This window comes from Equus przewalskii, chromosome 31 (genome assembly GCF_037783145.1).
Source record: "Equus przewalskii isolate Varuska chromosome 31, EquPr2, whole genome shotgun sequence".
Taxonomy (NCBI): Eukaryota; Metazoa; Chordata; class Mammalia; order Perissodactyla; family Equidae; genus Equus; species Equus przewalskii.
In genome coordinates, this window is record NC_091861.1 from 18,727,178 (window position 1) to 18,738,851 (window position 11,674).

General features: G+C 34.9%; 1 protein-coding gene across 1 annotated transcript; it reads left to right on the forward strand.

Annotated features, from left to right (window-relative positions):
- The first annotated feature begins 10,512 nt into the window (after nucleotides 1-10,512).
- Nucleotides 10,513-11,194, forward strand: LOC103567764 (ubiquitin-conjugating enzyme E2 L3). Its single transcript, XM_008544496.2, has one exon. The coding sequence runs from the start codon at nucleotides 10,525-10,527 to the stop codon at nucleotides 10,963-10,965; it is 441 nt and encodes a 146-aa protein (XP_008542718.2). The 5' UTR covers nucleotides 10,513-10,524; the 3' UTR covers nucleotides 10,966-11,194.
- Nucleotides 11,195-11,674: the final 480 nt, after the last annotated feature.

An 11,674-nucleotide genomic window follows, 5' to 3' on the forward strand; every position in this document is an offset into this window, starting at 1 on the left:
AATACAAAAAACAATGACTAACCAACAATTCTTACACCACAAAAATACCTTTCAAAAATAACAATAGGTGTTGGCCCAGTGGTGTGGTGGTTGTTTGTGCACTCTGCTTCGGTGGCCCAGGGTTTGCAGGTTCGGATCCCAGGTGTGGCCCTGCACTGCTTGTCAAGCCATGCTCTGGGAGCATCCCGCATAAAACAGAGGAAGATTGGCACAGATGTTAGCTCAGCGAAAATCTTCCCCACACAAAAAAGAATAAAAGAAATAAAGATAAAATTAAAATATTTTCAGACCAAGAAAAAGCCTGACAGAATTTTCCACCGTTCTTTAAATGAACGCAAAATTGAGATTCCTTACAATGGTGTCAATTACCATCAGCTCCAAACCTACCCTGCTGGTGATACTGGAACGTTTTTGCTTCGCTTTGTTAGTGGCATGTAGATAAACTTCATCTGTAGAACCTGTGGGAAAAGGCACTTCTTCCTAGTTCCCGTGTGCTCCTCTTGGCTTGCTCCCATGGTGCGCAGAGACCAACAGTGGACACAACCTCTCTGGGAACATTTTCTGGCAGCACCCCAGGAAGGAGCTTTCCAGAAAGTTTTCCCAGTGTAGCACCTCAGCAAAATTCTCTGCTATCTAGAGGGTCATGACTACACTCTCTCCAAAGAGGTGTCCATCTCAGCTCTGGTGGGCGGGGATTCTTCCAGATTTGTTCCTTCCTTGAGTTCTTGCCTGAAGTCCTAGAGAAAGCAGTGGCTATGCCCATATTGGCTATTCCTACGTTTTTTATTTTCCTCTTTACCCTTCCATAGATAATCCTCTGCAATAGTTAACAATTCTTTACACTAAACTTCCCCTATTCAAATTACTGTGCAGTTTCCATCTCCTGATTGGACAATAATTGATGAGTGTCTTCCGTGGTCGTATGTCATTTAGTCCCTGGCTTTGCTGTGAAACTGTCTCCCATCTTTCTCCCCTTTGCTCACTTTGTTCTGGCCAGACTGATGAACATCTTGTTCCTAGAACATTCCCCTAAATCTATTTATTTTTGTTTGAGCCTGGAATAGTCTTACTGTTAAATGTCTCCTTAGCAAAGAGTCTTTTCCCATCTTATATGAAATAGTACTCCCACTGCAATACTTTCTTTCTTTCTCTGATTTATTTTTCGACAAATCTCTAATCACCACGTGACAAGTCATAGTAATTTGCCTTTTTGTTCACTTTATGATGCTTCTCCCTAGAAAGTAACACTCTCATGGGCAGTCTGTTTTGTTTCTGGTTAATAGTTGCGCCTTTAGCCAAATGTAGTCACCCCATAGTCGACCCTAGTTAAATAGCTAACTGAGTGAATGAATAAATGACTTAGCTACTTTCTAGATGAGAAACTGACACTCAGATATGTTCTGTAACTGAAAGGAGTATAGTATAAATTTAGGAGTTTAAACTCTTCAGAGAGAAAAATGTGGGTTTAAATCAAAGTTTTGCTGCTGCCTACTTATGCAATTAGGCATATTTATTAACTATTCAGTACCTCGGTTTCCTTTTCTGTAAAATGGGGATTATAATAGTAACTATACATATTTGGATTAAATAAAACTGTTTACATAATGTACTTAGTATAGTGCTTGAGACATATTAGCAATTCAATATATTTAGTTGTTTTTAATTGCCTACAGTTACAAAACTGTAAACAGGATCATAATTTTTCTTGAGAAGTTAAGTTGCTAAAACGCCTAAACAAAAATTGATTTTGATATAAATTTATTAATAGCTTCTTGTTCATAAGTAGTGACCCTAAAATCAGGTATACAAAAGAATGATTGAGGAGGCTGACCTAATGAAGTGTTGTAATGTGAGTGGAGTAACAGTACAATAGCAATGATGTCTTTCGTTGGATCATGGCATCACAGGTGAGAACATAGGAACCAGATAGATTAGATAGATGGATAGATAGGCAGACAGACAGATAGATACACACATAGGTAGACATATATATCTAGAAATCCATACATGGATAGATAGATCTTTAAATACAGTCATGTGCCACATAGTGACATTTCTGCCAATGATGGACCACCTGTCATATAAAATTAATACCACACAACCTAGGTGTGTAGTAGGCTATACCATCTAGGGTTGTGTAAGTACGCACTGTGATGTTTGCACAACCATGAAATCACCTAACAACGCATTTCTCAGAACATATCCTGGTCATTAAACAATGCATAACCATATTGCTAAATACAAATAAGTTTCTTTGTTGTTGAAAACAGAATAACACTATTGCTTTTCTTTTTCTTTTTTTTTCCCAAAGATTTTATTTTTTCCTTTTTCTCCCCAAAGCCCCCCGGTACATAGTTGTATATTCTTCGTTGTGGGTCCTTCTAGTTGTGGCATATGGGACGCTGCCTCAGTGTGGTTTGATGAGCAGTGCCATGTCCGTGCCCAGGATTTGAACCAATGAAACACTGGGCTGCCTGCAGCAGAGCGCGCGAACTTAGCCACTCGGCCACGAGGCCAGCCCCTATTACTTTTCTTATTTAAAGACAGACCTATGAATAACTGAAGCTCTTATGCTTAAAATTCAACATTTTAATTTTGTGTCTAGTTTTCAGAAATTGAAGAGTACATTCATTGTGAAATATTAGTTTCCCAAGCAATTACCTTTGAAAATAATTTTGTGAGCCCTTTGAATATAATTGGTACTTGATTTTGGATGAATATTTATTAATAGATCCTTGAATCAAGTGACTTTTTTAGTTCTGTATTTAAGAAGCAAATAGCAATAAGCTGATCAATAGTCCTAGAGAAATGTTATTGATGTGAAAATATCTGAAACAGAAAAACATTACTAGTGTCCACCATTACACAGAGAAAATGAAATAAAGATCTTGTATAATTATCTCATTAATTTAGATTACTCGAGCCAATTGAAAACATTCCTAAGTACTAAATTACAGAATTACAAGCAGATTAATTAAAGGGTGATTATATTCAATGTGACATAATTCCTCTAAATAAAAAAGTAATTCATTTGATTAAAATCCTCCTTTTGTTTTAAATTGGTTATTTACTAACAAGCAAATCCTAGCAAAAAGACAAAGGTAAAAATTCTGAAATACAGGTTGGAGTTACTTACCCTTGTAAAAATAAACACAACTAAAACTACACCATAAGGTAATGGTAAAAATGTACGGGACTTCACAAAAGTCGGTATTAACTTAGGGAATCTCCAAACAGGAGGGTACAAATGTGAATCTGTTTTATTTTTCTAGTATTGATCCCCTGATTGTCCTATGTAGAATCTTCTCTTATTCTCACTCAGTAGAATATCTTTAATAACAAATGGCCTTTGTTTTATAAGTTTACCATTACATTTGGCAGAATAGTCTTATTTCATGATAAAAATTTCAGTCTTATTTGTATTAAAACATCACACTCAAATACTATTCAAAGTTTAGTTCATTTGATTATCTTTCACTGGGCTTGAATTGGAGGAGAAAAGTTGTCTGTGCTCCATATTCCCCTTCTGTCTCTTTCTATGTGTCCCATCCTTGGTGTTGGGACCAGACATCCTTGGTTAAGGACCGGTGGATCTCCTTAAGTGGCATCTGGTGGCCTGTTGTTTTGTCCTGACTGATTGGCCCTCTGCTGGCTTTTGTGACGAGTGCTGAATAGTTTCTCCTGAAGCCTGTGGGGTCCTCCTCGCCTTCTGCTCCCTGATATGGCAAATGGAGCTCCATCTAGACTTCCTGCTCCTCTTCTTTTTTCTCTCCACCTCTCACCAAACGAGGTGCACTCACATCCAACTGTATTGAGATACCCTAACTTGGTGAGCACCTCTTTTAGAAGTGTCAACAAGGCTGCTCAGGGCCAGTTACTTTCCATGATGAGCTCTCATACCACGAGAAACAAAATTGTGGAAATGTATGGTGCTTAACTTCGGCCAAATCTCTCCACCTATTTTCCTCTGCACACGTTTGCGTAGATGCTGCAGGCAAGGCCACCGTGCAGACACACATCCAACCAGGGAAGCAGTCTTTCCTATTTTATAGTAAATCTTCTGGAATCTCTATCCCTTGGCTTTGGGAAGGAGACAATAAGCTCCTTACAAATACTTCAGTTGCTCCATGGGTCAATGTACTTTCTTCCCTCTTTCTTCTCTGTTGATGAGAATGGCCGTCACGGTAATACAGTCCAATGTACTGATCTTAGTAAACACTGTAGGGAGGTGGCAGGTCTTGACTGCTAAAAACGGGTCTTATAACTTAAAATGTGGGAAATATAGTGGTTTTTCCATTAACTTGAGTTCTTCTCCAGAAGAGTAGAAAAATCTCATCTCTTTCTCTCTGAAATATTTTATTTTAATTATTACTCCATTAGATCTATATCTGTATCAATAACATCTACATTCGTCTTTCTAGCTATCTGAACATACATATATAAAAATAAACATCGCTTGACTAGAAGTCCACACGTAACTGTGGAATCTGTATTCTTAGTAAAAATTTTAATGGAAGAAACTACAGTCTAATTTCCCTCTTCAGGAATTCAAAAATAGATATTGGCTCTTCCTACTGTGATGGGAGAACGTGAGACCGTGTCACCTTTTAGCTCATTATTCTATCTCATGCTTTTTGTAATGGTCCCCTTTGCTGACGGTTCCCAATGACGGCTGTTCCAGCAATGTTTTTTAGTAGCTGCTATTAGTGAAAGTATCTCTTTACAGATGCACAGTTTCTCTGGTGATCATTTCTGTATGATTTCACAACACATTCCAAAAGGAGCAATTTTCAGGACAATGATGATAAGGCAATTTATGCCTGCTGGTGGCAAATTATATTTATTTGGAATCTTTTGCTATTCTAAACAATAATTGAAACTTTCACTTAACATCTGTGAAACCACTTTCCCTAGTTTTCCTTATTTCATTCTATCCATTCCATATAGTTTAAATATATATGTATAAAGTACATATAATATATTTATGCATATAGAGTTTTTGCATCTTCTTTCTCTGCTCGAATTCTAACTGTTGCTGTCTCCCAAAACCTTTAAATTTATTGTCAAGATGTTTTTATCCGTATGCCAAACTTTCCTACGTCTTCAACCGCCACATATGTTGTAATGAGTTTATGCTTCAAATGTTTAGCCCAGACACTTTTGTGCTCCAGATCCGCAGAGATAACAACTCATCCAAAAAAATAACACCCTTTTTCAGCATGGAAATCCATTCTAGACTCCTTCTTTTAAATCACCTCTCCAGCTATACAACCACCAAGGTTTTCAGATCCTAATATTTCAGGACTCTAAGCCATTTTTTCCTGTCCATTCTGTCTTCGTTTAATTGAGTTTTTATTACTGTTGACCTGAATTACTATTGTAGGTCTTTCTGTATAAGATATTCAATATACTGCCCCACCCAAAACATCCCCAAGCCAGCACACCTCCACAATACTGCAGGAATGAGTCTGCCAAAAGGCATCTGATAGTTTAAATCATCTGTTAAAATTATCATTCTTCAAAAAATATTTAGGTTAAGTTCATTCTCTTTAACTTATTGTTAAGCCCAAACCAAACTTTTCTTATATTAATAAAGAGGCTATGACGTGCCAACAAAGTAGTTTTCAGGAAATTAACTTATTAAGATGTATTTATTGATTCATCTTAACCACTGATAATTTCATATGTTTTGCTCATTTATTTCAAAGATCGAACATTTCTAAAATAAGGGAATCTACATATTGTAAATTTTAAAATGTTTATATTAAATATCACAGACAACTATAAACTAGGGATTTCTGACATAATTACAACACAAAATTGGCTTAATTTTTAAAAATTGGTAAGCTTCTTGGTAATTTGAAGTAAATATACTTAAGCTTTCAAATATTTGTGTATTACATGCAAAATATCTGACTTTTTTCATGTGTACCAACAAAACTCAATATTTCCTGAAAGGAGTAAACATATTTTTAGAAATAACTGCTAATGGTTAAAATTAAAATAAACCCTGCTGTTATTAACATGTATTCAACTAGTTGCATGGAACTTTTAAAAAGTGGGAAATCTATTGAGATAAACTTATGTACTAGATGTGAACCACTTTTTGAAATGCATGCTTTAAACTTCAAAATGTAAAAGGCATTATTTTCATTCATTTCTTATTTCATCTTTATCTATGAACTGACTGTAAGTTATGATATTAATATTTCATAAATATCATAATAAATAAGAGCCACAGACTTATCTATGGTCCAAAGAAAAATGCATCTACATTTGATACAGAGAGAGTCCATGACTGGGAAAGTTATAATTCTCTATAAGAAATAACCCAGCGATCTTTCTGTCAATAAAGAAGCTAAAAAAAGGTAGAAACAAAAAAAAGAGAAAAAACAGAATAATCACTTGATTATTTCAACGGGTTTTGATTAATTGGATATTTGATTGGATATATAAAATGGATATTTGATTGCTTGAATGGATACGGAATAAAAATGTGTAGAAAATGAAAACTTGCAGATTTTCAGAAAATAGTTTCGTTCCGTACTTCATGATCTCACACCCACTTTGCAGCAGCTACTGTCTCAGGTCACTTGGTATTGCCATGTAATTTCCCATCCGGTCTTATTTACTGGCGCTATAACTCTGTACAGCAAGGATGGGATGAGAGTTTAAGGGATATTGAACTTGGTAGCTTTTTCCAATGAATGTCAATTGGAGAAACACCTGTGGTCAGGCACTTTGAGCCAATCCACCAGGGGAACGGGAGATAAATCATTCCAATTCAAGCCATGCTTTTATTTTGCTATTGCACGTTGCATCTAAGTTTCAAGTTTCAAAGGATTTTTAATATAAGTTCAATACAACTTCAAACTTTTAATGCCCTAGTTTTATCTACATGCCTCTTCTAAAATTTTACTTTAACTTTTAAATGTAAAGCCATTAAACAGTAAACTTTAAAGAGAGTTCATCAAATCCAGACCCGGACTACAAACCGTATAAAGGAAGTTCTTCAGACTGAAGGAAAATATCATCAAATTTAACTTAGATTCACAGGAAGGAGTAAAACTCAAGTATGTGGGTAAATGTGAAAATAATATCATGTAAGGGCAACTGACTATAGGACAACTTATAACATTGTACCACGGGGAAAGATTAGATATAAATGTAAAATATATAAGAAAAATAGCCAAAGAATAAGGACTAACGGGATTACACTGTGGATACGCACTCAATTCTCTAAGCTTTCATTTATCCAAAAATGTATTCATTTCATCTTCATTATTTCAAGGGTAATTTCACCAGTTAGAGAATCTGAGTTAACAGTTGTGTGTGTCTGTGTGTGTGTGCATATGTGCAGACATGTGTGTGTTTTCTCCCAGCACTTTATAGATGTCATTCCGGTGTTTTCTCCCACTCCATTGCTTTCCTGGGAAGTCAGTCAAAATTCATATAAATGTTTATCTACATACAATAGCATACAATATATCTCTTCTCCCACTTTCAAGATTTTCTTTTTTTCTGTGTGTGTGAGGAAGATTGGCCCTGGGCTAACATCTGTGCCAGTCTCCATATACTTTGTATATGGGATGCTGCCACAGCATGACTTGAGGAGCAGGGTGTAGGTGCACACCCAGGAATGGAACCCGGGAAACCCAGGCCACCAAAGCCGAGTGCGTGAGCTTAACCACTACTCTATCAGGTGGCCCCTCAAGATTTTCTTTTTAACTTTGTTTTTTCTATTTAGCTCTGATGTGTCTTGGTGTGATCCTATTGGGATTTATTCAGCTCAGCATTGACTGACCTTTTTAGATCTCCCAGTTAAGGTTTTCTGTTTTTTTTTAAAATTTAGGAATGTTTCAATCATTATTTCTTCAACTTTTTTTGTTGCCACATTCGCACTTTTCCCCATTTCTGGTACTGTAATTACACGTGTATTAAATCACTTGACATTGTCTTACACATCAAAGGCTTTTTTTTTGTTTCCTAAAATCCATTGTCACTCTTAAATACCCTATAAGCTAATTTCAACGTATGGGTTATCTAATGATTAGTTACCACGGACGATTTTTCACTATTGTTCTGGTTATAAGTTAACTTTTTCTTCTTAACATGCTTATTTAGAAAATTACTTTTTAAAAAAAATCTTATATCTGATATCCATCATAGCTAATGTATAAAAATTATTTAAGTTTTTACAAAAATCTTGGAAGAATCATGTTTCTTTAGAACATTAATGACATTTACTTATCCATTTATAAATTAATTTTGGATGGCATGTTAACAGTTATTGCTTAGCGTGTCTTAATAAATCAATAATCTATGCCACATTTTTTCTCTATATACATGAAGATCTTTTACAAAATATAGAAGCATTTGCAACTGCCTTTTTGTGGTATTGTCTATAGACCCGGCTGACCAGAATTCTTAGGATGTATAAAGATAAAGAAACGGTTGCTTCCTAAAGAGAGGTCTAAGTGGATAACATAATTATTCAGTAATACTCTCTCAGTGATTTCTCCAGGTGTTAGGAGAATTAATCTCCATTCCCACGCTCGCCTCCACCCCTCCCTGCCACTCACACATTCAGCTTTCATCTACAGCTGTGCTGCTGCAAATATATATATATATATATATTCATTCTGAAAATTCAGGTCCAAAATCATGCATAACTTACAAAAAAGTGAAAAGAAAACTTATTTAGTCAAGGAGGTTACCCTATAATTTCTTCCGAATTGCCACAAAAGGAAATAGGCCAGGTACAAGTCTGAGTAGCAAAAATAATCAAAGAATAAATTCGATGGTGTATTGTGAGAAAAATTCTGAATTTTTAGATAATATTTTAAGTATCTTGAAAGTACACTTGATGTTAAAATTATTAAATACGAAGCATTCAAACAAATATTCTACATGAAAAAAGTTAATGATTGTGGCATTATGGTGGTTTAAAAACAAGTCAAGGCACTAATGTATCACTGTACCATTAGGAAGGAATAAGACAGCCTTTCCTTCAATTATTGCAATTAAAATAATTGGGTTACTCAATGTAGAATTTATATTGAGATTTTTTTTTAATTTCTAGTATCTTAGTATGATTTTGCATATTAAAATTAATCAATTTCTCTTTTCTGTCTGATTTTCGTAATAATAAAAAGAAACATGAGATAGCTCTTAGTATGTGATCTATATAATGAAAGAATTCAGCTTATACTACTTCTGTGTTCTACCATAATTCTGTTATGTAGCATTATTACATATATTTTAACAAGCAGAGAAGGAATAATAATATATCCAAAATTTACAAAGTCAACTCATTCCTTACAATTAAGGCGGAAATTTAATTGAACAACTGAATTTTCCTCAGGACTAAAATACCAAGAGATATTTGCTTTGCTCGTGCTATAAAGAAGATAATATTCTACATTCTGGTTTAGGCTAAGATGTCGACATAGTACAATTTTAAAAAGTAAATTTCCAGTAATCATAATATGGATAATCAGTAGTCACAACTCATTTAATCATAAATGGCTATTTCATTTTCCTGTCATTTTTGAAAACTTCATAATGCTTTGAAGGTGCCTATGCAGTATCAGTTTAAGCAACTAGCCCTAATTATCAGCACCACTTTAAAATTCCTAAGCAACCCAGTGCATGAGCTTGCTGTACCACAAAAATGTACCAAGAAAATCATTAGCTACAATTTAAGTACCAAAAGGGGGAGAAAAAGACTCTCATAGAGATATTTCATGGCAATGAAGTAGCTTTTTATGATATAAGTAAAATCTGAAGAAGGAGTTCTAGAAAATTTACATCCATAAGATGAAGTATAATCATACCAATTTTCTCTCAGTGCTTTTCCTTTGAGAAAAATAAAAGTACTAACAAAATTTTTAAAAAAATCATTTTATTAGAATAGGCCTGGGTTTAGTATATTTTATTTTAAAGACAGAATGTTTTCCTCATGGAAGAAATAGATTATCGATTTATTAAGACATACTAAGCAATAACTGTCAACCATGCCATCCAAAATTAATTTAATTAAATACTTGACTCATTAATTTTATAACGTGGTTTTGAGTGGACTTGAAACTCATTCAATATTCTTAATTGAAGAGTCATATCTAGGCACTTCAAGGATAATTTGGACTGAACAAATGTACTACATACGACCTAGAATTAAATATGATCCAGTCAGGCAGAAATTTCTTACTTTTATGTGTTCTTTGTCTTGCACAATAATCTAAATCAATACTATGAATAATTTTTCTAAAGGTGATATTTTAAGGTCTATATCCATATAAGGTAGATAAAAATGAGCACTGAGCTAATCATAGACGTTAAATTTATAATTAGAATGGGTCACTGCAAAGTAAGCAGTAATCCTAGGACCCATGTTGATAATTAAGGTTACCAAATTTAATATTTCTGATGCGATTCTTTAAAAACTACATATGAGATGTTTCTCTTATTCTAGGCATCTTCTTCCTCAAAATATCTTGTTATTTTAGCAGCACCAGATCCAAGATGGCGGCCAGCAGGAGGCTGATGAAGGAGCTTGAAGAAATCCGCAAATGTGGAATGAAAAACTTCCGTAACATCCAGATTGATGAAGCTAATTTATTGACTTGGCAAGGGCTTATTGTTCCTGACAACCCTCCATATGACAATGGGACCTTCAGAATCGAAATCAACTTTCCGGCAGAGTACCCATTCAAACCACCGAAGATCACATTTAAAACAAAGATCTATCACCCGAACATTGATGAAAAGGGGCAGGTCTGTCTGCCGGTAATTAGTGCTGAAAACTGGAAGCCAGCAACCAAAACCGACCAAGTAATCCGGTCCCTCATAGCACTGGTGAACGACCCCCAGCCTGAGCACCCGCTTCGGGCTGACCTAGCTGAAGAATACTCTAAGGACCGTAAAAATTTCTGTAAGAACGCTGAAGAGTTTACAAAGAAATAAGGGGAAAAGCGACCTGTGGACTAAAATCTGCCACGATTGATTCCAGTAAGTGTGAGCAGAGACCCCGAGCAGTGCATTCAGACACCCCGCAAAGCAGGACTCTGTGGAAAATTGACACGGGCCACCGCCTGGCGTTCGTTTGTGGCAGTTACTAACTTTCTGCAGTTTTCTTAATCAAAAGTGGTCGAGGTAACCTGTAAAGAAAGGATTAAAAATTTAAGATGTTCTAGTTCTGTGGTCTTTGTTTTAAATATCATTGCTTCAAATCTACTTTAAAAAAAAAATCTTGTTATTTTAGATGAAACTTTTATTCTCCCAAATACTGACTATTATCATAGAATTGCTTTTGAGAGAAATAAAAGCTTTTTAATACTTTATTGTTTAAACAAGAGAAATTTCAAATTATTGGAAATTTCCATTATTAACAATGGCTACACGTATTGAATATTTTAAATTATGATTTTGTTCATTAATTAGTGCATTAACAAGTGTTTCTTGATTATCTATTGTAGATTGATAGTTAAGAATACCAAAATTAATATTTCCACTACTTTTATAAAACTTATATGAAATAATTCTCTTAATCCAGGCATCTTCTCCCCCAAAATATCTTGATATCTGGCAATTAATGCTGGCTCTCAACCATTATACATAGGCTCTACCGTCTGATGGTTTCAGTGTAGAGAATTTCTTAAGCAGAGGTTGTGCC

What these genes read in the sequence shown, in the direction of transcription:
- LOC103567764 (XM_008544496.2), top strand. Translation starts at nt 10,525, where the DNA reads ATGGCGGCCAGCAGGAGGCTGATGAAGGAGCTTGAAGAAATCCGCAAA.